At 55.6% G+C, this 24,628-nt stretch overlaps 1 protein-coding gene across 1 annotated transcript in view; it reads right to left on the reverse strand.

The window, feature by feature from the left end:
• The window catches only part of SNTG2 (syntrophin gamma 2), an 82,666-nt gene extending 60,086 nt beyond the window's left edge, over window positions 1-22,580 (reverse strand). The window contains 10 exon segments of the mRNA XM_072938294.1: window positions 1,832-1,891; window positions 1,894-1,918; window positions 7,985-8,026; window positions 8,124-8,167; window positions 13,036-13,093; window positions 13,179-13,235; window positions 15,243-15,262; window positions 16,548-16,556; window positions 21,746-21,854; window positions 22,539-22,580. Coding sequence (XP_072794395.1) covers window positions 1,832-1,891; window positions 1,894-1,918; window positions 7,985-8,026; window positions 8,124-8,167; window positions 13,036-13,093; window positions 13,179-13,235; window positions 15,243-15,262; window positions 16,548-16,556; window positions 21,746-21,854; window positions 22,539-22,580 — 466 coding nt within the window.
• Between the last annotated feature and the right edge of the window lie 2,048 nt (window positions 22,581-24,628).

Raw genomic sequence — 24,628 nt, forward strand, 5'->3', positions numbered from 1 at the left:
CCGCGGAGCGTGGTCTCTCTGTCCAGTGCTGGCACAGGCTACGGCATGGACGAGCCTCCAGCGAACAGAGCCAGAGCAAAGGCCACACACCGCGTGACCCCACTTACGTGATACGTCCAGAACAGGGGACAGAAGGTGATTCCACGGTTGGGGGAGCTGCCAAGAGGTACAGAGAGTCTTTCGGGCGATGGAGACATGGGGAGTTGGACAGTGTGCTGGCTGCACAGCACAGTGAAGGAGTGTACGCTGGACACTGGAGAGTCTGGTGTCACGTGAGTGGTGTCTGAAAACAGACTAAGAGCTTGAATTGATGCAAAAAAATAAAAGATGGCACTGACTGTGTCCTGAGGGGACGCCTTCCCGGCCACACTGTGAAAGGAGCGCTGATGTCTAAGCACAGAGGCTGGCGGAGGGCCCTGCACGCCTGCCCCCAGCTGCTCGATGCTGGAACCCAGCGCCGCCCACCTCCACGAGCCACATCCCTGGGCGCCGAGGGGAGGCCCGGTGAGGGCTGTTGGTGGGCCTTGACGTCCTCCTGGAAGCAACCCTGTGAAAGCCGGCGAACCCTCGAGCTGTGTGTCTTCTCTCTTCCTCTTTGCACGTGTGGCCTGACGTCGAGTACTTCCCGCTTTCTGCTGCTCTGGGAGGGCCTGCCTTTCCACGAGCACCTCCGTGTCCGCCTTCCTGGCCGGCCCGGCACCCCGGTACCCGCGCCCGCTCCCCCTCTGTCTCTCCATCTGTCTCAGCTGCTCCCACTGCGGACGGACTGGTCGTTTTCGAAGGTGGCATGTGTGGTGACTCTTCCTGACGTATTTTCACAGCAGGGGGTGAGCACCCAGTCTTCCCAGGAGACGCCGGCTGCGGTCCGACGGGGACGAAGTGGTGTCCCTGGAACTGATTTGCTCGGTTACTCAGGAAGATGGATGGACAGATGGACAGATGGTGCGGGGGGTTCAGTGGCCCTTCTTGTCCTCGTGGACACCAAGGTAAGACGGGGTTCCAGCCGCTGCCGAGGCCCCGGGGCAGCAGGGGCAGAGAAGCACTGACAACAGGAAACCCAACAGGAAAAGAGGACAATACAGATGAGGCGGTCGGCCTGGGTGCGGGAGCTACTCCCTCACGTGACAGAAAGATCCAAAGAAAGAAGGGAAAACCGCCGCGGTGAGGAGGGGCTGCGGGGGGGCCCTGGGCCCTCCCACGTCAGGGTGCTGCCTCCGCCGCAGGCTGGACCGCGCTGAGCCCCGAGCAGAGGCAGCTCCTGGGCCCCTAACCCAGGGAGTGACGGGCACTTTCTAAGTCCTGTAAAAACACGCAGCTGAACAGAGCAAGTCACAATGACTATTCTGACGAAAACACTTCACGGGTTTGCAGTGTGTCACCTCCGCCCGGGACCACGTGCGTGGACAGGGAGAACACAAAGGCTGCAGGAGAGCGCGGGAGGCTCGTCACGGTGCAGGCTCACTGTGGCTTTCCCTTTCACAGGGAAAGCTTCTTGCGTCAGCACGGACACCCTAAATACAAACTGTTTCTCAGCGTGTGCACGTGTGCGTGCACATTCGTGTGTGCACAGGGCAGTAGAGTCGCAGCGAGGTGACCTGAAGGAGGCTCCCCGTGAACCGCCTGGCACAGGCAGCCTGGTGAGGCGCTTCTGAGAACCTGCGGATGAAGGGCTGGGATGTCGCAGGACCCGGAACACTGAGGTGCTACCCGTGTCCTCCTCTCTCTGGGTATGAGCTCAGGAGATGGTTTACACGCCCATCAGGGCGATCGCATGCGGATGGCCACCGTGCGAGGAGGAAGCCCTGCGGTGCCCGTGGACGCCCCTCCTTACCTAATGGGAGCTTCAGAAATGCCGGTGCTTCCCTGAGATACTCAACAGTGACGGTCACTTGTCTCCAGAATTCCTCAAAAGACGCACCTGCCAACACGACAAAACACAGCCGCTTTACCATCACAAAGGGACCAGCGCAGAAATGGAAAAGCCCCTGCTCCCCTGGCCTGTCTCTCAAGAACTCAGCGCTCAGGGCGGGAAGCCTGATAGCCTCACCTGGAGTAACAACACAGCGGCTGTGTCTCCGGCCACGGCCGCTGCGCCCCCCTGCACAAACGCTCACACACACCTGTGCACGCCGCGCGCCGCACCCGGCACGCGTCCTCGGGCTGTGGAGTCACTGCAGGGTGGACGCAGCCCTCATGGCAGGTGCGGTGACTGGAGTCGTGTCCTGGCCCCCCAGACGCCCTTCTGCCTCCTCAGCCCCCGGAGCGAGGGGCGGGCGGGCGGGCCGGCCGGCGGTGAGTGCGTGCGGAGCCGGTGTGAGCTTGTGCGTCCGTGTGTGAGCTCTGTGAGTGCGTGTGAGCATGTCTGTCCCCCACAAAATCCACATTCTCTCAAGAACACGGGGCACCCACAACAGTTGCTCAGGCACAAAGGGAGCCAGGAGCAAGCAGGGTGCAGGCGCTGGAGAGTTCGTCCTCTAAGCAAAGTGACAACGGCTCGTTAGACAGGCCCTGGTCTGAGCGGCGAGGTCTCAAGTTTCTGGCCATTAAGTACTTGGTCAGCCGCAGGTTCTGTAGACATCCTTCACTAAGCTGAGGAGAGCCCCCTCCCCTCGTAGTTCACTGAGACCTTCGGTCACGGGTGGGTGCTAGCTTTGCCAGATGACCTTCCTGCACCTGCTGGCATGATCGCGTGGCCTCTCTTCTCCGGCCTGTTGATGCGACGGTTCCGTTACTGACTGTCCAGGGCTCAGCCAGCCCGGCATGTTTGGGATGAGTCCCACTTGGTCATGATGTGCAATTCTTTTCGTACGCGGCTGGATTTGACTTGCTGGCATTTTGTTGAAGGTTTTCCATCTGTGTTCATGAGGCATACTGTTCTGCAGTTTTCTTCTCTGGTTTGGGGTTAGAACGGCCCGTGTACCGTACGGGGGGTTGGGAAGCACCCCTTCTGCTTTATTCTCTCAAAGAGACTGTGGAGATTGGTAGTGTCTTCCTCAAGCGTCTGGCAGAATCACCAGTGACCCACCTGAGCTGGCGCTTTCTGTTTCGGAAGATTATGGATTATTCATTCAATTTAGTAACAGATACAAGCCTATTCAAACGATGTCTCTTCTTGTAGGAGGTGCGGCAAATTGTGTATTTCCAGGGGTCAGCCCATGTCACCCAGCTAATCAAATCTGTGGGCACAGAGCTCACAGCATTCCTTTATCACCCGTTTAACGTCCACGGGATCTGCAGCGACGTCCCCTTCCTCATGTCCAACATCAGCAAACTGTGTCTTCTCACGGCTTTTCTAGCTAGTCTGGCTAGAATTTGTCGAATTTATTGATCTTTTAAAATAGCAAATTGCTGATTTCACTGATTTTCTCTACTGATTTATTTTCAATTTCTTTGGTCTCTGCTCTAATTTTTGTCACTTTTGTCCGCCTGTTCACTCTGGACTTCATGGCTCACTTTTTCTAACTTCCTTCTGAGGGCCGCTGTGACTGCAGCCCGCAAAGTCTGAGAAGCTGCGTTTGCTTTTGCATCTAGTTTAGAACATTTTTTAAACTTCTTCCAAGGTTTCCTCTGCCCCATGTGGTGGTCAGAGCCTCCGAGTGTCAGGGGCTCTCCAGCCCCCTCTCCACTACTGATCTCTAGTTGAATTCTGTTACGGCTGGACAGCAGATACTGCATGGCTTCTGTTTTTTCAAATTGGCTAAGATGCGGTTCACAGCCCAGAAAGTGGTCCATCTTGGTAAGCGCCCATGTGAGCTCGGGAAGAACGCGAGCTCCCTGTTGCTAGACGAGTTCATCTGTAGGTACTCATCGTGGCCAGCTGACCACGGCTTGGCTGAGTTCAACTGTGTCCTTACTGGTTTTCCTGCCTGCCGGATCTTTCCCTTCCTGATCAACTGTCCTTTTATCTTTGTGCTGAGTGTCTGTCATCCACTCAGCAGTCCTTCATTTCCCTTCTCAAAGCTCCTTTGTGTGAAAGGGAAGCCAAGCACTCTGCTTCCCCAGATACTTTGCTGAGAGAAACTCATGTAAGGTCTGGAAGCTGCAAGACGAGAAGTCCCTGGTCCCCGGGTCGGAGGAGCAGCTGCTGGGCAGACGGGCCCTCCTGGGCTGCCCGGCGCTCCCGCGCGCTCCGTCTCATCCACGGCAGACAGCAGGCGCGCTCCTGCTTCGTGAAGACTGCAGCGGGTTCCTGGCTTGTTTCCGAGACCCAACCACGTTAGTTCTCAGCGCTCAGACGGCAGATCCCTGCACTTTGCTCTCCCAGGGATTCCGACGTGCTGTGAACCACTCTATCCCCAGTCAAACTGTTACGGCAACAATTCCTGCCACTGTGCCTGCCTTCCTGCTGGGATCCTGCTGGGCAGTGTCTCGAGGTGGGGACAGGGAAGGAGGCTGCTGCAGCTGCACTGGGGAACCTGGAGACAGAAAACCCCACAGCTCAGGGGTTAACGTTTCCGGCTGGAACCCGGAATCGAGAACCAGAGCCTCATGGTCCACCTGAAATGATTCCTCATTTCTTGTAACTACACAGGTGAGGCTTCTGAAGTCCCAGCTGGGAGGCTGGCAGAGCAGGTGACGCGTGGCTGAGTCCTGAACCTGTAGCTCGTGTTGCAGTCAGGACGCTGACCAGAAAGAGCGGGGTCAGGAGCAGACGTCAGTGTCCCTGTCCCTCTCCACCCCGTCTTCCTCTTCCCCTCTGTGGGCACTTTCCTCCCCTGAGGGTCCTGGAACCACCTTCCTGAGCAACAGCCTGGAAGGAAAATGCTGACTCCGGAGACCCAGCCCCTCTGCCTCCCAGTAACTCCCAGCCTGTAGCGGGTCTCAGGTCTTGGCGTGAAGTCTGACTTCAGCAGAGGTGTTCCATGTACGTCAAGACAACCACAATATTCTACCCAATTGTACCGGCCGGCACGTGAGCGTGCGGATGTGTGCTGAGAGAGTGAGACCTGCTGGACCGAGCCAATGGACTAGGGGTTCTAGATTCAGTTTCTTAGTTTAAGCAAGTAAGTCAAATAGTTTCCACTGTCTGTTGACTGAAATCAGGACACAACGTGGCCAAATCAAACGAGGTTGAGATACCAGAACTTCCCAGAGACACTGCTGAAGAAGTAATTCAAAGGGCTGCAGAGACGGAGTGCCCTGCTCACCCACCCCCTTGCTGGAGCCACGTCCACTCCTCCAGGGAGGGTCCAGGGGACGCTCTCTTCGCCAAAGGACTGAGAACAGTCTAGGTGAGGAAAGCTCTGGCTTCCTGCGAAGGCTCTGCTGTGTTGTTCTCCTGCTGACGAGGGACGGATGGGCGATGCCTCCACCAAAACTGGTCTCCTGACTCAGAAAGACACAACGGGGTCCTGGGGGCAGAGTCCCGGGGACGGCACTCAGCCACCAGAGCCAGTGGTTCGGTTCCCCTGATGGGCAGGAGGGCTGAAGGTCTGGCCGTGGCTCATTGATCCTGGAGCCCCTGGGCCTGAAATAGATGAGGAACGTATCACGGTTGTAACCGATCCATGCAGGCGCTCAGTCTCCCGATCAGGGAAGCAGAGCCCTGACCGGTCATCACAATACAGAGCCACCGGGTCTCCATCAGCACTGACAGCCGAGTGGGTTCACAGTCTCCCTGTCCCCTGAATGAAGGAGAGTCTAAGTCCATTTGAGGAAAGATTGTCAAACACTTTCACTGCAAATCCCAGCCCCTGTAAGAGGCTGTGTGACACCGGTGACGTGCAGTGTGAGAGACGCGGGATCCGCGTCCGTGCTGATCCCTGGACACCAGCACCCGCCACCGTCCGGCGGTCAGAATTCAGGTCCTAATGCGGCCAGGCGATCAGGGCCTTTCATGCTGGACCCATCTCACCTCCGTCCCTAACATGCCCTGTGGTTATCTTCCCCTTTTCTGCAGAGACCAGGTCCTAATGGAAGAGCTGAGCACATCAACAAGAGCTGGACTTCCCCTCCCCCAGCACCACCACACCAACAAACCTCCGCCAACCACACCCACGCCCCTACCAGGAGTTTAGCTCCCCATTCCCGTGACCTGGAACCTGCTAACTTCGAGGCCTGGGAATTAGGCAGAAGTGGTGCTGAACCAGAGCCACCTGCTGAAGCGCCTGTGGGGGGTCAGGTGGTTCTGATGTGCTTTGGGGCGGAGAACCACCTCTCCAAACAACTTCCCGTCTCATGAAGGAGAAAACGTTCTGGTCGGTTATCTATCCACCCACGCTTCTGCCATCCGTCAGTCACCTGCCTGCCCGCCTGCCTGCCCACCACCTTCCATCTGTCCAACCTGTCCCTCAGCCTGTTTCTCTGGTAGCACTAGGGCCCATGTAACCAGATGGAAAGGCTGACAGTCTCCCGCAGTTCCTGCTCTGTCACAGAAGCAGAGACTGAGGGAACGGTGACCTTTCACCTGGAGGAGAGAAGATGACAGGAGGGGGACCTGGAGCAGGCTGGGCACCATCAGGAGGAAGAGGGGTCCTGTCAGCCCCTAGACCCGAGAGCAGAGGCAGAGCAGCCAGAGGACCAGCTCCTTCTGCAGCAACAACAGGGCTTCCACTGTCATTTCTGAAATACAACTCTCACTCCCTGATTAGACCAGGCCCACCCCTGAGGTCCGAGGTCATACACGACGGGACGCCTGCTTCGGCATTAAGCAGAAGGAAGCTGCACACGTTATTGGCTCCAATTTTCTTTTTTTTGGTGAGTACTTTTCCCTTTCCCTGGGCTGTGGGGGCGTTACTGAGGTGTGCACTGTCTCTTTTAATTACTATGTATTTTCTCACCTTAAGAAAGCAAACTTCAGCAGAAATTGGAAAACAACAAAAACGTTCAGTTTAGGAAGTGAAGAGGTGAGAGCGGGTCACCTACCCAAAGGTAACCGAGACCACAAGTCGCTCGACACCAAGAAACACTTCATCTCACCCCTCTGCCTGGCGGGCACGAAGTTCGTCCTTCCCTCAGTGACGAGTCACTAACACACTGTGTGCTGGTTTGATGGAAAGTCCGTGTCCCGCAGACCAGATATGTTTGGTGTCCGGGCTGCCCGCCCTCATTTGGAAGTGATGTTGGCTCAGTGGAAAATAAACAGCGATGAAGGGCGCACAACTGACCGCACGCAGAGCTGCCCCTCCCCTGAGACGCTGGCACACTGACATCCTGCTGGGCTTCATCACACCAGGCAGAACAGGCCACCTTGTGAGGGACCCCGACCGCCTGCCCTGCGGGGTCCCGGGCTCCCCCCCACTTCGGCCCGTCCCCCATCCCTCAGCCTCCCCACGCTCCAGGGCCCGCTCTGGCCGGCCTTCTTCTCTCCCCATCTCGCTCTCCAAGGTCCGGCTCAATCACCATCCACATCGATGCTGTCCCCCCCACAACGGAACACGCGTCCCTGTCCCCACGACCCCAGTCCCGTGCATCGGGGCACGTGGCCGTACACATGGATTCACCACAGGGCTTCCTGTGCCTGATTAAGGCTTCGGCATGGATGTTCCCTGCACCCTTCCCGGCAGTGTGGACCCGACCCCTCCACAGGAGTAATGCCGGGTGGAGGCCCTGTGACCCCCGTCCCTGGGCCAGCACTGAGGCTAAGTGCTGGAGACGTCCTCCCAGACAGACGGACGGACGTGCACACAGGGCCCAAGGAGCCGCGCGGGGGCCCCTCACTGGCTCCACTCAGGCCGCCCAGGGCCCCACCCCCTAAATTTCAGCTCTCCTGTCTTTAAAATAGAAGCCACCAAACCCACCCTCTACAGTGTCTGCGAAGACCTGTCGCCTGTGGATGTGACAGCACAAGGGCTCACGACCTGGAGGGCACTGCACAAAGGCCTCTTGGAAACATGACTTTTACGTCTAAGCTTTTCTTCCCGGTTCTAAAACTCTGTGTCTGCGACACACTCAGTGAAATACACTTTTAAGGGAAAAATCATCAGAGTAAGAGAAAAGCTAATAAAAAGAAAAAACAGCAACATCTAAAGTCTAATACACTCACCACTTCTTCGTGGGTTGCATTTCCCACATGAATGCCATTAACCTGAAAAGATGACGAATTAAGAATTTTGAGGAAAAGAACTGAATTAGTGTAAAACTGAAGTGTAACACAGTTAAGCACTGGGGTTTAAAATACGGACCTGCAGAACGGCGTCCCCCACAAACAGCATGCCCGTCCGGTCAGCTGCGGGTGTAGAAGTGGCAGCAGCATCAAGAGAGGCTCGGAGACATCACGCGTCAGGACAGTGGCCTCAGCTCAGCGTCTGCAGCAACCGGCAGTGTGTGTGTACACGTGTGTACGTGTGTGTGCATGCAGGTCACGTGGGCAAGTTTGTGTGTATGTGCGTGTATGTGTGCACTGCGACGTGTGAGTCCGTGTGCACACGTGTGCATGTGGGTGAGTCCATGTGCATGTGCAGATGTGTGGTGTGTGAGTGTGCGTGTGTGCGGGTGTGTGTACCCGGGTGTGGAAAAGCCAACAGCACAGCAGGCACCCCTGAGGCGAACCAGGCAGCTAGACAAGCACGTTAAGAGGGCGACTTTCCAAGCACAGGAGCCTGGTTGGGGAGGAGCGTGGACACCACTCCCTCCGGACGAGGGGCGTCGCCACACGTGCAGAGTCGGACGCGGCTTCACTAAGTCCACACAGACAGCAAAACACGAACCCCAGAAGCCCCTCAGGATTCCCCTTTTCTCGGGAACAAATCTACACAGACCGCTTTGACTAACGAGTGGGCCCAGAATATCAAAGGGGAAAGGAAAGAAACACTTGGTGTGGTCAAGTCCAAGTGTAATCTCTCCAGCATCATTTCCCCTTAACTTTCCACTCTCACAGGCAGAGGCAGAGCGACAACTCCTTTCAACGGCTGATCAAACCCGCACCAAATGTAGAGCGCTTGTAGTGTAAACCGTGACACTTCCCGCTGTAATGCAAGGGCCTGGCCTCAGCTCTGACCGCCCAGGAGGCCCGGCCTCACCCCAGACAAACAGCGGGGCCCCCACCGAGGCCCCTGCGCTGTGGACGGCTTGGCTGAGCTCAGGGACTGACCGTCTGGGCTGCCTGCTTCTTCCCTCCTCGAGCTTTAAATTCCTGCTCTTACGTTTAAATCACAATACAGAGTGACCCCCGGGAACCCCCAGGGAAGCAGGACCCTGGGCCCCTGCGCTCTCTGCCCACGACCTCGACCTGGCTGTGGACCCAGGTGTGCTGTGCGGTTTCCAGGTCCTGCCAGGAGCGAACCTTCCTGTTTTCAAAGCTCCTCCTGGTTATTGCTGACGGCGTCCTGCAAACACAACAGGACCACAAGGGCTGACCCAGTCCCCACACGGGCTGGAGCCAGGCTGAGACCCGCACGAAGCCCTTTTACAGATCTCTCTCCTTCACCTGGATTTCCTCTGATTTACAAGCCTTTGGTTAAATAAGAGAAGCCAAGTAATAAGCTATTCCCTTCACACTGTAACCTTCTTTAAATTCCATGCAAACATGTGATGGCAATTGTTAATACTAGTTCTCATCGTTAACTAGTATTAAGTTTTGTTGCAAATAAAATAGTCTTTACGTTACTGACTGTGATGGTATGATTTTAGGTAACTAAGAAAGTTCTCGCTGACACCACGACTTCGCCCAGAAAGCCTGCCTCACCCCTCAAGGGAGACCTGCGCCCCGTCTGGCCCCACGGGAGGCCTTCCGGATTCCCCCCTCTGTCTCCGTCTCCGTCTCTGTCTCTCTGTCTCCATCTCTCCTCCTCTCTCTCATCTCTGTCATTAAATAAAAGTTAATTAAAAAGACTATCCAATTAAATCTTTGAAATGCTTTCCATTTGATGGGCTTTTAGTCCTAAAGAAACAAATTAAAAAGCGGTGAAATGGATGATAAAATAAAACCATGGAAGTTTAAGTTTAATTTAAAATTTTAATTAATGTTCCTGAATAAAATAAACTCTTTGGTCAGAATATACTAGGCTTGTGGGTTTTGGCTGAAAAGCGATTCTAGTTTATTTCTGTGGTGATTCTGCCGTTATGCTGGGATGGAAAATGGAAAAACAGCATAATGCAGTTTAACCCGTATAAATATTCAAAGGTGCAGACTAGCTACAATGGGCTAATATTTTCTATTTCTGTTACACTTTCCTTCTCAAGGCAAACTAATTGCTATTACCCATATCTGAGGTGATGTAAATTTAATCATTGTTGGCAATACAATGGTTTTGTAACAAATAATTTGCTCTTTTTGCAACTTTAGTCTTTGCAAAATTCAGACATAAATATTGATGAATAAAACCTCTGGGTAATAGCGTAAAAGGGTAATATTTCTTAAAAGTCTTCCCGTTTGAGCACTGAACTTCATTATCTGGACTAACAATGACTAAAACTAGCCTTTCCTGCGCGTCAGACCCTCCTCGCGGTCCACTTTGCGCTCTGACTCTGGAACCACTTGACCACCCGTGTGGGGCACGGCTGTCCCCGGGTGGGCGGGTCCCCTGTGGGGACGTGGGCCTGTGGTTTGACAGGAAAGCCACACAGAAGAACTAAGTTCAAAGACTGTGGACAGAGGCAAGGAACGCGCATTCTCGGTGTGAACCCCACACCTGCACGAAGATGGGCACTGACTCCAGCGAAACCCCACCGCAGCAGCCTTCCTGGAAAGGCACAAAGTCCCGTTGCCAGTGGCGGTCGTGGCAGCCCTCTGCTGTGGACGGCACGGCTGGTGACCGGCACTGGGAACACGGGCGAGGCACCCTGAGGGACAAGCACCCCTGTCTGTGGGGCAGGTGGGCAGCAGGTGCACACGGCGTCCCACAGGAGCAGAGGATGCAGGCGGCAGGACACCCTCCTGAGAACGGCCTCGCCCAGGGCCCAGTGCTCGTGAGGCCAGCCGGGCTCCAAGCCCACAGCGCAGCACATGGCCCACTCGAGTGGTCCTGAGACGGCTCGTCTGGGGCAGCACCTACCCCACCAGGTGCTGGCATGCTCCCTGTGGTGCCATTAACTGCCCCACCTTCCCTCTTCTGGCTGGTCAGCAGTGGGTTCTGGGCGTCCCTGGCATCCTCCAGGGACGAGTCAGGACCCCTGAGCACCAGCACAGCCTGGACGGGCAGAGGCTGCTGGTCAGAGCCCAGCCCAGGGCCGAGCTCCGGAGCAGATGGTCTCAGAAAGGGAAGGCGAGACCAGAGACGGCCAGGAGACCGTGGAGGAGTGGGAGGAGAGGCGGGCTCCGCCCTGAGACTTGCTGTGCCGAGCTTCCTGTGGTGCCTCCCAGCAGCTGGAGAGGAGGCTCTGCTTCGGGAGAGAGTGTGTTGGCACGTCTGGACTCCGGTTGGAGGACTGGACGCCCCTGTTACTCCTGAGGACACCCACCTGGCCGGCCACCCCAGACGCGGGCGCACCTCCCAGCTCACGAGGGGCGGCCTGGTCACCCTCTGCAGATAAAGCTGGTTCTCATCCTGAACTGGGCATAACATCCTTCTCTGATTTTTGTCGTCTCCCTTCATCCCAGTCTTTTCGGAAACTGATATTCACACCCACACATTAAAAACTTCACTTAGAAAAAGAACTGAGAATGTTCACGAAGACCACAGGAGCCGAAAAGGACTGGAGCACCTTCCTTCAGTTACTGACCAGCCAGCCCGATGGGTGACGGTGGCGCACGAGGCTCCGAACACTCCGAGCTCAACGAGGAGCCGAGTCCTTCCCCCTCACAGAAACTGCCTCAGACGGACTCAGCTCTGCAGCTCTTCCACTTCACAACTACAGCGCTGGCTTGTACAGCAGAAGGGCGTTCGCCCAAGGGAATCATAATGTTTTGTCAAAGTGCTTTAAAAACCTCGAAAAATAATGGTCATTTGAGTCAGAGCCTTGTGCCCTATGGTTACAGTTAGAACTGTATTTTCTTACAAAGCAAACGGCAGGGGAAGGACCAGGCTCCTTCCGAGCCTGCGGCTGGGGTGGGTCCCCGTGGAAGCCCCTCTGGCTCTGTCCCCTCAACCCCCAATAAGTGCGATCTGTCTGCTGCAAACGTTAAAGGCAGGTGCTGTGACTTCGCTCAGAAAGGGAAAATACCGTATCACGCTGAGTCCTGAATTCCATCCTTTTGGTACCAAAGAGTCTTTACACGCATGCAGATTTTGTTACAATGCCTCTTTCCCCCACGAATGAATTCAGAGCACTGTGGGGAGTTCACATCCCCTGGGAACCGTCTTTGCAGGAAAACGTGACCCCCCAGGTCTGAGGTAGGCGTGATGCCCGAGGGCACGCCGTGCAGACGCCCCAGATACCAGGTTCCGAGCTGAAGCACGAACTGACTCTGCAGTTCCCACTGAACCTGCACGTCTCGGGGGCCGGTGTGTCCATCCGGGAGGCCCACAGTCTCTGCCCCAGGACTGGTTGGCAGGGCGCACCCCTTCCTGATTCAGGCCTCCCTCTGGACGCTGCACAGTTTCAGGCTCGGGGCGCGCTGCCCTCCGCCAGTTTTGGGAGCACCATCACCTGAGCCACAGGTCCCACTGACAGGGAGTAGCTGGCAGGACAGGGAGCCGAGGGTCCTGGTGGGAGTGGACCTCCCTACCCGCCACTAGCAATGTGACACTGTCAGAAAGCCTCCACTTCTACGGGAAACGAGCAGCCCCACACAGGGAGGACCCCGTCCTCACTCTCCCGTCTACACACAGCGGCCTCGGGAAAGGGCAGCGGCTCCCAGGGCCAGCGGCCCATCTTGTCAGCAACGCCTGCCCCGCCGCACCCACCACGCCCGAGGCGCCCGCCGTCGCAGGTTTTTACCTCCAAGCCCTCGCGATCACCATGGACCCTCCATCCGCACTGACCTCCCTCAGTGGTTTGCCGTTCCTGAGAAACCCAGGGCTGGGACCACTGGCGTGCCCATGTGTCCCGGTGGCGGGGGGAGACGAGGGCCGGGTGGTCGGCTGAGACAGCAAGCGCCTGCAAAACCGCAGCAGTGCAGACAACCAGGCGAAGCCAACAGCTCGTTTCTCACCTAAAAGCACACACCACCTTCCAAACTGCTGCAACGCATGCCAGCCGCCGCGCCGCTGTCACCTGCGTGGTCTTTCAATATTTTCGATATGACGACAGGGACTCTGTGAGCCGAGCCTCCCTGGAAGACAGGCAGCGGGAGTGCAGGTCAGTCAGGTCAGCACAGGGCCAGCGCAGGAAAGGAGCGTGGGGCCACCCGCTCACACCTTTACGCTCAGGCCCAAGCCGCCCCCGGGCTGTCGGCGAAGTGTAACCGTTCTGTGCTTTAAAACACTTAGGAAGAAAAAGAACAGTCTATGTTAGAATGCACAGTCAGAAAGGGAGTACAAAATGCACAAGCAGCTTCCGCGTGAAACGCGAGGAACTGTTTATAACGTATTTCCAGAGTCACCCCAGTCACAACACCATCTCCAGTCCAGCCCCTGCCGTGACACGGACGCGGACACGGACAGAATCAGCCCTGTTCTGCGCGTGATTTAAAAGCCACACAGAACTCCGGCAGGCGGGCGCTCTTCCCCTCACCGTCCCTGGGAGTCGAAGCACCATGAGGGGAACACTGGCCGTTTCCCGGGGGGCAGACAGTGAGGCCGCAGAGCACACCCTGACCTGTCCCTAACGTCTGTTCTCCCTGCAAAACCGGCTCCCTCTGCACCGCCCTCCTCCGTGCAGCTCAGTCACTCTTAGGCCAGGTTTCAGGTGATCAGTGTGAACTCTCGAGTGATCAGTTATTCCACGTCCGGATCCAGTTTAAAGGCGTCGGTGCTGATGAGAAGCCAGATTTCCCCTTGCCCTTGGTGGGGGGTGACTGGCTGGGCACCGTCCCGTCTCGTACACGTTCCATCACGTGACGGACTGTGTTTTGGTCTAAACTGCCTGACTGTTAGCTGTGGGGCTGAGAGGGCGAGACCAGGGAGGCCTGGACCAGCTGAAGCGGCTGCAGCGAGCGTGCTCACCGGAGGGACCATCGGAACGACGGGAGCGCCCAGCATCGCTGGGATGAGCGAGCGCAGAGGTGAGCGCTTTCAGACGCCAAAGAGTGCGTGTGTGCAAAGCCCGCAAAGAGAGACCCCGGCTGGGGAAGAGCGGGGTGTCCCGAGGGGCCCCGCGGGGGACGCGCCCACTGCCGGCGAGAAAGGACCCGGAAGCCGTACGGCCACCTGTCACTTACTTACACGCTTTTATTTTTATCATTTTAACTTCTCATATTTATTTATTTATATTTATTATTTTATTATTTAAAATCCACTTGTAATTTTAGTCTTTGGAGTGAATATATTATAACCTTAAAGACACCAAAAATTAGAGCAAATAAACCTCTTGTAGGGTGTACGTGGGACACATTCGACTATTCTGAGCTCTTCAGCACATGCAACGCTTTGAACTGATGAAATACTTTCACAGTCAAATGTGGGAAGAGCTGTACTTCAGGACTTTGGTTTCAGAGAAACCGTTTCGCCTTTTCCCTCGTCCTGGACTGGGTTCCCAGTGAGGGAGGTGGGGGCAGCAGTGACACTCGTGCGACAGGGACACCGTGGTGACTTCCAGGCCGTGTTCTAAGTGCACGTCTGAAACGCCGGGAGCACCTTCACCTGCACAGAGTCCGACGCAGCAGAAGCAGGCGTGAGGCTCGGTCCCCGGCAGGTCCCCAAGTGCGACACGGGAGCTGACTCTCCAGGTCAGCGAGCATCTCCCGAGTGTGACCAGCAGCGTGGGGACACTCGCTCCCTCTGTTCTGCCCTCGGCCCTGAGGTCCCCCTGCGCTCAGGCTCGGCTGGGGCGGGATAAGCCCACGTGCAACACATCGGCCCTGAGCTTCCAGCAGAGACCTTCTGAGCGTCGGGAGGTGGGAAAGCTGGGTCGTCCAGAACATCGACCAGGAGGCTGCGGAGCTCCTCAAAACAGTCGATGATGCTTTCCACTTTTCCCACTGGGATAAGCAGCAGAACCCACTGAGAGCAGGAGAGTACGCGTCAGGGGAAACGTGTTTGAGAAGGAGCAGGTGGGTCCTGCCTCCAAAGAGCTCCCCAAATAACGACCTTTAGACTGTGTCATTTTGTTCCCACGGGGACCTTAGGAAGACAATGCAAAGGAAACACCAAGAAATGGTCAACGAAGCCAAGTTCTAAGATTCCTAACAGGGGAGGGAAGGAATTCGTGTCATAACCCTCTTTAACTCGGAGCACCTGCCACCCAGGGTCCCGGCTCAGCCAGAGTCCTGGCCACTCAGATGCCCACTCCACGCGGTCTGCCGCAGTGCCCCTCCTGAGCACACGTGGCCCCCCATGTGAGCCTCGCTCAGCAAAGCTGCATGTGTCCACATCAGACACTGCAACTGGGGCTTAATGCGAACTTCCCATCTGTTACAGCTGCAAGCTGAGGCTCAGATCAGAACATTGCAGTGTCCAGAGATGGGCTTCAGCCGGTTACAAAGATAAAACTGGCCCTTGTGAGGGATGCCACCAGGCCTGCTGTCCCCCTCCCCGGCCCAGGGCACCTTCACCCACACCCCCGGTCACTGGTGAGTCCACACTCCAGCCTCGCCCCACCCCGGCCCCCCCGACATCACCGCCGGGACCACCTGCTACCAAGAGCCAGCAGGCTTTCATGACACACGTGGCGGAAGAGCCCGAAAGAGGGATTGTTAATGTTAGCAATTTAGGAGAATTTTCTGAGGATTTTAGTTCTCACACACACACACAAAACCTTCTCAATTTTTTTCAGAAAACAGATGTTAGTGGATTTTGATGTTGGGGAGGGTGTGGGAGGAGGGTGTCAGGCCCCAGATCCACGACGGGAGCAAACACCCTGGAAGGGTCTTGCAGGTCGGGGTCCAGGTCTCTCTTTCCTCTCTTCCTAAAGCTTCCACACCAATGACTCCAAAGAAAAAGACCCAGGACCCAGAGTCAATTTATGGTGTGAATACATGTGTAGAAATCAATTTTCAGAAACTGAAAACAAATGGGTTTTCAATTCAGGTCTTGGGAAAAATGGAAAAAATTCAGAAATAAATGTCTGCCAACAAATAGATACTAAGAATGGGAAAAAGACAATGGTGAGGAAGTACGTCCAGGGAGTTCAGAAGGGCTGTTTTGTTACAAAGTTACTTGCAGTTTGGGCTGCAGGATAAAGTATCTGGTGGGAAATCAGGAAATACAGCAACAAAGATTACAGACAAGAGTAAAATCGTTCTTTAAGTTAAATACTAAATTACAGGTGGTACCTACTTCTGATCTATAAACCCAAAGAACAGAAAGCAAAAGGGTGCTCCAGAAAGCACGTCGAACGAGGCGGAGAGAAGTAGAAACAGTGCGTTGATTTTATAACAAAAGAGCGATGACAGGATTGTGCTGCGTGTCGCACGCAGAACTGATCAGAAACTGCCGCGTCCTTGGCCAGTGTCACGGCAACCACGTCGCCTGTCGTGGAGACCGTAATCCAAGCTTAACTCCTTCATCCGAACTAACATTAAAATCTGTTGACATTTTTCACAGGGCATGTTGTGTAAATCATAAACCTAACTTTTTTTTAATGATTTTAACCAGTTCGGTGGACCATTGTGACGGCCCTGGGACCACCTGCAATGCCTCTCTTCGGCCCTGTGGCGGCCAGTTAGCGCGTCACAGAGGTTGCTCAGTGGTCTTACTGAGCTGAGCACCTTTCACAATGCACCTGTCTCTGCACTGGGTAACTCGCCCCTCAGTCACTCGCTCGCACAGCTGCAAAGAGACAGGCGGGAAACCCAGGAAGCCAGGCCCGGACGTGAAGGGCACGCGGTCCCGGGCGGGGGAGCCCGTGTGCCTGGATCTAGGCATCCCCGACGGGACACGTTGACGGGGAAGGGAGGGCCGACAGCTGTGGCGTCGGGTGGATGCAGAGCTAAAATACGCGGGCCCGATTCTACCTTCTACCGTCAGGCCACAGATGTGTGCTGTTAGCCCGACACCCCTTCCCCGGGGAGGACTGGACTCTGACAGGACACAGAACCCCCAGAGAGGAGGGGCCCGCACACCCCCTACAAACCGGGCGCGCGTTTCAGGCAGGGAAGTGGGCGTCTCTCCCTCCAGGGGTCCCCTGGGGCCCGAGACACAGACTGACGTCCTTCACCAGTGAGGAGCCCACTGCCCCCTGAGCCCCTCCGCTTCCCTGTCTCCACGGCCCCAGCAGCACCCGCGCCGCCCTGCGGGCCTCCGACCTGCTCTTCTCTATTTGCCGACCCTGGTGCTCCCCCACCGCCCCGCCGCGGGTCCCTCAGCCCCTGGCGCTCCCCCCGGCCCCGCGGGCCCCTCAGACCAGCCTCACTGTTTGACGGCCGAAGCCTTCTTTCTGACAGACATGCTGTTTAGCTCGCACCCCGAGACTGCTCTCCTTCCCTGCTCTTGTCCTCTCTGGTTGGTTCCACGCCTACTGGGTCGCCGTGCACGGCCCTCCCTCCCGGCCGCACTGGCAGGGCCTCTCTCGTGTCTTCAGACGTAGTGAACACGTGCACCGTGTGGCGCCGGACCCCCAGGCCGGGGGTCTCTGCGGGCCCACCTCCCCACCCTCTCCTCTCTGCGTCCCTGCCCCGTCCTCTTCCCCGTGGCTTCCTCTCCACAGGCCCCCGGGAACCTGCCCTGGGGAGTCACCTCAGACCCGAATGTGAAGGGTGCTCCTGCAGAAGGGACACACCGCTTCCCCCTGCGCGGACCGGGGCCCCCAGACCTGGCAGCCCTACAGCCTCCTTTATCCGTGTGGGGCTTTCATGGCACAGGGACCGGTGAATCCCAGCCGCAGACCCAAAGCAGGGCGGGCGGGGGTGAGGGTCCCTCTTCCTTCTGGAGCCAGTGCCAGGTGGGGAGGACTCTTCCCTCCCACGGGGCGGGCTTTGTTTTCAGGTCCACACACCGCAGCCGTGACCCCGGGCTCTCCTCCTCCAGGCAGGGAGGGGGCCGGTCTATCCTCCCTCTGGCGTCCCCCCCGGCTGTCTCCTGGTGTCCACACTGAACCCCCCATCAGGTCACGCTGGGGGCACACCAGGCTCGGGGACTGGCCCTCCCAGAGCTCACACGACTTCCGCGTCACTGAGCCTCCCCAGCGTCGCTGGCGCTTGTGTCTCTGGGAACATCCCGCACGTCTCTGGGCCTGTGCTGTCTTGGGAACCCAACACGCAGCACCCGCCGGGTCACAAACTAGCCGAGGAGCTGCTGAGATGCTGCCCCGATTCTGTAATCAGCTCCGTGAGCTCAGACAACAACTTCCTTCCCCACGAATCCCAACTTCCCAAACAGGAAAGTGAGGGTGTGGAATCTCCCAGATATATTCCAGCCACAAATGTGCCGTGACTCGAAGTGCCAGATACAACAGAGATCCTGGAACGTGTTCCTTCAGCGGAATGTGTTTAGATGTAACTTCCTCACCACATTCATTTAAAACACAAATGTAAACGTAGAGTTTAGAAAATTAAACTGTGTCAAGTGTACAGCGACAGCTACAAAAATAAAGCAATCCAAGCACAAACTGAAACAGAACAAGCGAGCTCTTCCACGCTGCAAGGCGCACACTCTCTTAGGAGGGAGTCAGCAAACCCAGAGGCTGTGAGTCTTCAAAGTGCCATGTTGATGTCAGGAAAGAGGAACATAAATGCAGTGCGGACTCTTAGATTCCAAGTTCGGAGGCTGGATCAGCAGAGTTAAGAATATGTCGGTTTTACTAAAGAGCAGATTTAGTTTTACATTAGCTCTTCCCCTCCTGGATGAAGAACAACACCCACCCTTAACTGACACCACACTTACTTCCTTCCCAGTAGGTTCAAGGAAACAAAATACAAGTCTGCGCAACCGTGTCTTCCCAGACAATCAGCACGTAAGCGCAGCCCAAGGTGTAGGGTTCCGTGTGAACTTTGTGTTAAGCTTCAAGAGAACCAAACTCCTCCAGGCTCACTTCTGAGTAAGTGCTGAGTCAAAGGAGTGTTGACTTTGAAGTGAGCAGGGACCTCCCACTGAGAAGAGCCCGAAATGTGAGAATCAATCATCAGTAGTACCTCCCATTAAGAAAACTGATCTTGAAAATCAGAACACCAGCGTGAGCCGTCCACAGACTCAGTGGCGGCATCTGAGCTCACGGGGCCTGACAAACGAGGCGTTTGCTCTAAGACGCTGACCCGGTCTCGGGGTCCCCGTGACCAGCCGCCTTCTGCTGGACTTTCCCATCTACAGTGCAGACTCCGCGACCCGGCTGAACTGACTCCGACGACAAGTTTTCATCTCCCGGGAGCCACACAGGAACTCGAGGTTGGTGAGCTGTAAATTCACACTCATTTCTTCCGCTGATCCACTGTGGAATCGTTGCATCTTCCTTTCCTGCTCTTCAGAAAAATTTTAAATGGAAAATAATTGTCCTCAACCAGGTTCTCTGGTGGAAGTTAACATGGAAACATCCAGCTGTGAACATACTGAGAGTCGAGGCTCTGGTGTCCCTCAGAGGGGTTCTGACTCTGTAAAAACAGCCCTGACTTTTGCTAAAAGGAGTCTTTCTTATCCTCCAAACACACGATAAATTCTCATGTCAAGGTTAGTTTTATTTTTATAATCAGCTGAAGAGCACGGGGTTTCAGCTGCAACTCAAACCAATGGGATTGAATCCAACGTGAGTCTGTAACTGGGAGAGATTCTGATCTCAGCAACTGACTATGTTCATCTAGGCGCGGAAACGTCCTCTGAACGCCCCTCCCAACTGTGCAGCCCAGATATGCGTGTTTACTCAAGCACATGTCCACCACTTTCCTAGAACAGAGGGCTTCCTGGGGATCCAGCAGAGAGCAGTAAGGAGGGGCGGAGACTGGGTACAAAGCCCGTGAACCCCGTGTCCCCACCCACACCCTTATTTTAGGGCAGGAAACACTAACATCAAGCTTCAGGCTTCGATAATCACTTGAAAATGAAAACATGCATTTATGGGTCTGAATATACACCCATTTCTCTTAAGAAGGAATCTATAATTTTCATCAGGAACTTAACCTTGGGCAGAAAATCTGACACTGAATAGAATTTAAAAGTGTAGGTTATTTTTCCTGGACAAAATAGCCTAGAAACATTGTGTGTTTTTACTATAACTTGTCTGAGATTTTCTAGAGATTACAAATTCACTATTAAGAAGGGTCATTTTTTTCAAGTGGTTAGAGTGGTCCCATGGCTCCCTCCCCAGCCCCACCCCATGGCATCCAGAGCCGCTGCAGGGAAATGAGCAAAGGAATGGACACTGCCAGGACCACGCAAAGATGGGACGAGACCTCTCCACTTTCAGAAAGAAAGCAGACATCGGGGTGTTAGCAGGGTCTTCTCGGGGCTAGTGGAGCGCAAGGGGGTCTGCAGGGTGCAGAGATTCCCCAGGGTGGGGTACACAGGATATGAGTCTGCAGCTCTCCAGAGGATGGCAGGAAGGACTGCCTCCTGGTCTGGCCTCATAGGTCCTGGACCCACGGGGGCACCCTCCCCAGATGCAGCAGCCAGACCCAGACCCGGGAAGGCAGACCTACGACACGGGAGGGAGGGTGGACCTGGGTCAGGGCAGATGGAGGAGGATTTCAGGTGGAGACGTGAGTTTTGAGAGTCACGAGAGCCTGTGTGGACATATGGCAGGCTCAGGCCTCCCCAGCAAGGTCACGGCATTGCATCTCACGAGGAAATGCCGAGTGTGGGACCACAGCCCCGGAGGAGGCGCCCGTCCGGCTCACCTCCAGCACAAAGGCCACAGGACTCAGAAACCACCCACCGCAGGTGTCCCCAGAGCCCGTGCCACTGCGAACTGGGGATGGAAGTGCTTCGGGGATACTTTAAAAAACACTCTGGGGGAGGGGATGGCGTGTGCTCAGCAGGCACGAGGTCCCGGGTTCAATCCCCAGCGCCTGCATCAAAAATAAATAAATAAACCAAATTACCTCCCAACAAAACACACAAAAGGAAAGTCCTCTCCTCTACACGGTTTCTTGCTCGTCAGGTTTTGCGGCCGATGGGGGGTGTAGTCAAAGGGGAGAGGAACGACCGAGCTGATGACGCGCAGAGACTCGTCAGCAAGATGCACGTCTATATCCACGGCTGCGAAACCTCCTGGAAGGATGTGGGAAGCGGAACACGGCTTCAGATACAGTATGTTGTGTGTTTAACACATCGTCGGCGGGAGGCCCAGGTAAACTCTGAGCTGAGACCCTTCACCCTAATCTTCATTCAGTATTCTAGCGCATCTAACACAAAAGCTTCCTACTGTTAAGGACATTTCATCTGTAAGTCTGCAGCCGAGAAGGACCGAGCTTCACCTGGAGATCCTGATCTGTACCCACGGATGCAGGGACACGGTCGATAACCTGACACTGAAAAACGCCTGCCTGAGCTTGCGCTGCAAGTCGTTCTGGACAGAAACCCTCGGGTTACTGTTCTGTCAGGGAGTAGACTGCCACACCACTGCCTTCTAGCTTCCAATGAAACTATGCCCAACCTGACTGCAGTGTTCGGGGGTGTTTTTAATGTGCAGCTCCCCAAGGAAAATACATTCATAAAACGTCAGGGAGAGCGCAAGTGATACGATGCTGACAATGACAGGCTGCTCTGCGACAACGAAGGCCAGCGGTGGGACCTCTAGGTTCGGCGGAGGACCGAGTCCGGCAGGTCCCGCAGGACCACCCGTGGGTGGCTCTGCCTGGGGAGACCCTCTGGGCTCATCGGGGTGGGACGGTCTGGGACAAACCCCTGGGGCCTGCAGACGCGGGAGCACTGACGTTCGCACTGTGGGTGCTGCCACTGACACAGGACGTCTTGCTTTCGAACTGTCGGTACCTCTTCCGTCAGCTTCAGCCGGACGTCGTAGGCGTGTCCAGACCCTGGGTCGCACAGCAGTGCGGTCCCGGTTTTGGTCTGCGGAGACAGTGGGGTCAGGGCAGTGAGGCCAGGGGAGCCTAGAGCTCGCCCGCACGGCCAGCACCGACGGCTGGGCCGTCCGCACTCGGCTGCCGAGGGCCTGCCCAGCGTAACGCACAGCAGTGGAATCTTTACTGTGTCTTCCCGAGTTGTCTTCAGAGAATTGGGTGTAAAACTTTTTTTTGAACACTTTCTTTCTTTATGAATTGAATACAGTCAATCTACAACGTTGTGTTAGTGTCTGGTGCACAGCACAGTGATTCAGTTACACGTGTACACAGATATTCCTTTCCACATTCTTTTTCATTATAGGTCATTATAAGGTATTGAATAGAGTTCCTCGTGGCGTACGGCAGGACCTTGTTTTTTAAATCTACTTTATATACAGTAGTTAGTATCTGCTAATCCCAAACTCCCAGTTTATCCCTTTTCTCCCAGTAACTAAGTTTGTAAAACATGTTTTTACAGGATAATTAGTCCTCACGTTTTTAAAAGCCTGAATGCTTTACTAGTACTTTATTTTAATCTATTTTTCTACTTCGCATTTTTCACTTTGACCAAAGCTATTTGAGTGAAAATGATAACTTTCAATAAAGATCCAAATAATATTTTCATGGAGATCTGTTGTTCTGGAGCAGGAAGGTGACACACTGACAATAAGCAGGATGATGTCAGGGTTACAGTCACTGAATGCACAGACGGGATGGTGACTCCATCAGACATGCCCCGGGATGAGGCATGGAGCGCCCGCCCACCAGCCCGCCCTCCAGGGAGGCTGGGAACAAGGTGTTTTCTGTCCTCCCCACACACCAAGCAATTCCACCTGCATTTGTTGGGAAGTACTGACTGGAGATTTAGTAATTACAGAAGATAATGTACCAGGTGTTCTTAGCAGGTGATGAGTCAGGAAGACACCTTTGGATCAATTAGCAGAAGTCACCTCCTCCCGTGTGGACATCACAGAAATGTTCCCTGGCTGAGCAGCCCCAGGTCGCCCAGGTGGGCGCGGGTCCCGGGCCTGCACCTGATGACCTCCCATCTGTCTTACGCCTGCACCAGGCTCTGGCCAGCATGGTCTCAGGCACAGCCCTGCACCTGGGAGGAAGGAAGGAGGGGAGAACGGGCACTTGGAGAGGTCACAGGGGTCTAGTCCTCAGGCCAGGACCAGAGGATGGCCCCAGGGCACACGGAGCCCCAGCCAGGTCCCAGGAGCAAGGGTGCAACCAGTGTTGCCTCTGTCCCTCCACTGTCCTGGCAGGAGAGGCCCTTCCTGGGCTAACAGCTCCCTCATGTTCAAGGTCACAATCCGGAGCAGAAGGAAAATTGGGGTGGGGGCAGTGCTCCCTGAGGGGTCCTGGAGGAGGCCCAGGTTCAGTGAGGGTAATGCTGAGTCCCAGTGCGTCACTCGGTCAGCCTGGAGTGCCGGGTCTGCAGAGCCCCGCCTGGGCCTCCCCCAGGGACCCGGGTCTAATCCCCGTAGGATGTGGTCTGAGCACCAGGAATTTGAGACACTCAGCATTAGCTTCTGTGAGGCTGACAAGCTGGGGAAGGAAGGCCCAGGCCAGGAGGGAGGGCCCCCTGAGTCCCTGTGGAAGTGCAGGCCTCGGCCCACAGCCCCACCTGTCGAACCAGCATGGCCCTCCCCAGCACACCTGGTGACCCATGTGGGTATTTTCAGGGAACACCACGAAATGCTTCCACCATTTAAATTATGTTAATAGCACAAAAAATGAGCACAGAAAACATCCCCAACAGCCTGTCTGAATTGGCTGAACACTCACGGGGGCAGGACTACACAGACGTGCCGGGGCCCGGACACCACGGCCGGCGATCTGCCCGCCTCCCTGGCTACCCCATGCAGAGCTTGTCTGGCTCAAGCATAAACTCGAGAAGGTGGGACACCTGTGCACCCAGGGAGGCTCCCTTCTCCCCTGCCACCCACTGGAGTGGCTGAAACAGGGAGGGCCGGGTCCCCTGCGCCGATGCCTGAATCCCCTCAGCCCTGCTTCTGTCACTGACGCAGACCAGCTCCAGACACAGGAAGCCTGGGCGGGGGCTTGTCACCTTTCCTGGGGTGTTTCCTGTAACTGTCATCACTAACTCCAGACACAGATCTGCCTCCACGCTGCACTGGTCCAGACCCTCTCCTGCTGTCCTCGACCCCCGCTGTGCCCTCCCCCTCCCAACACCCCCCCTACAGCTGAGAAACCTGCTGGGGTCTCACGGATGGGAGGGGAAGATGGGGGACACTTGGCTGTGAAAGTGCGTCTCTCCTGGTCCTAGTGTCAGCCAGCACGCTCGTGTCTGCTGGAGGTCCTGGGCCACGTCTCATATGCCAGACACAGCGACAGAGCTGACCGCCTGGCCTGCTCAGCGCCCACACGCTGGACCGACAGGAACGCGAAGCAAACATTTTCTGAACAAAATAAAGGTAAAGATGCGAGGGACGGAGAAGGAAAAACCAGCTCATTTTGGCGGTATTTTTTTAACTTCTAAAATTGCAGTTTTTTAACCATATATTTCAGTGAACCCTTCCTGAATTGAATTGAAATTAGTTGCATGATTCAATTTTCCCCTTTGTTTTCCTAATTTAGTTTCTTCAACTGAAAATGTACTTTCTGTGAAAATCCATAAACTGCATCAATTCAAGCTCAGGTGACAGCAGAAGTAACACACTGCCTGCGCGTCCGCGTGGAAGACGGACCCGCTGAGGCAGGCGTCAGCCGCGCTGCTCCGCCTGAGGATTTGCAGGCGGAGCCGCCCTGGAACCC

The sequence above is a fragment of the Vicugna pacos genome, chromosome 15, assembly GCF_048564905.1.
Source record: "Vicugna pacos chromosome 15, VicPac4, whole genome shotgun sequence".
Lineage (NCBI taxonomy): Eukaryota > Metazoa > Chordata > Mammalia > Artiodactyla > Camelidae > Vicugna > Vicugna pacos.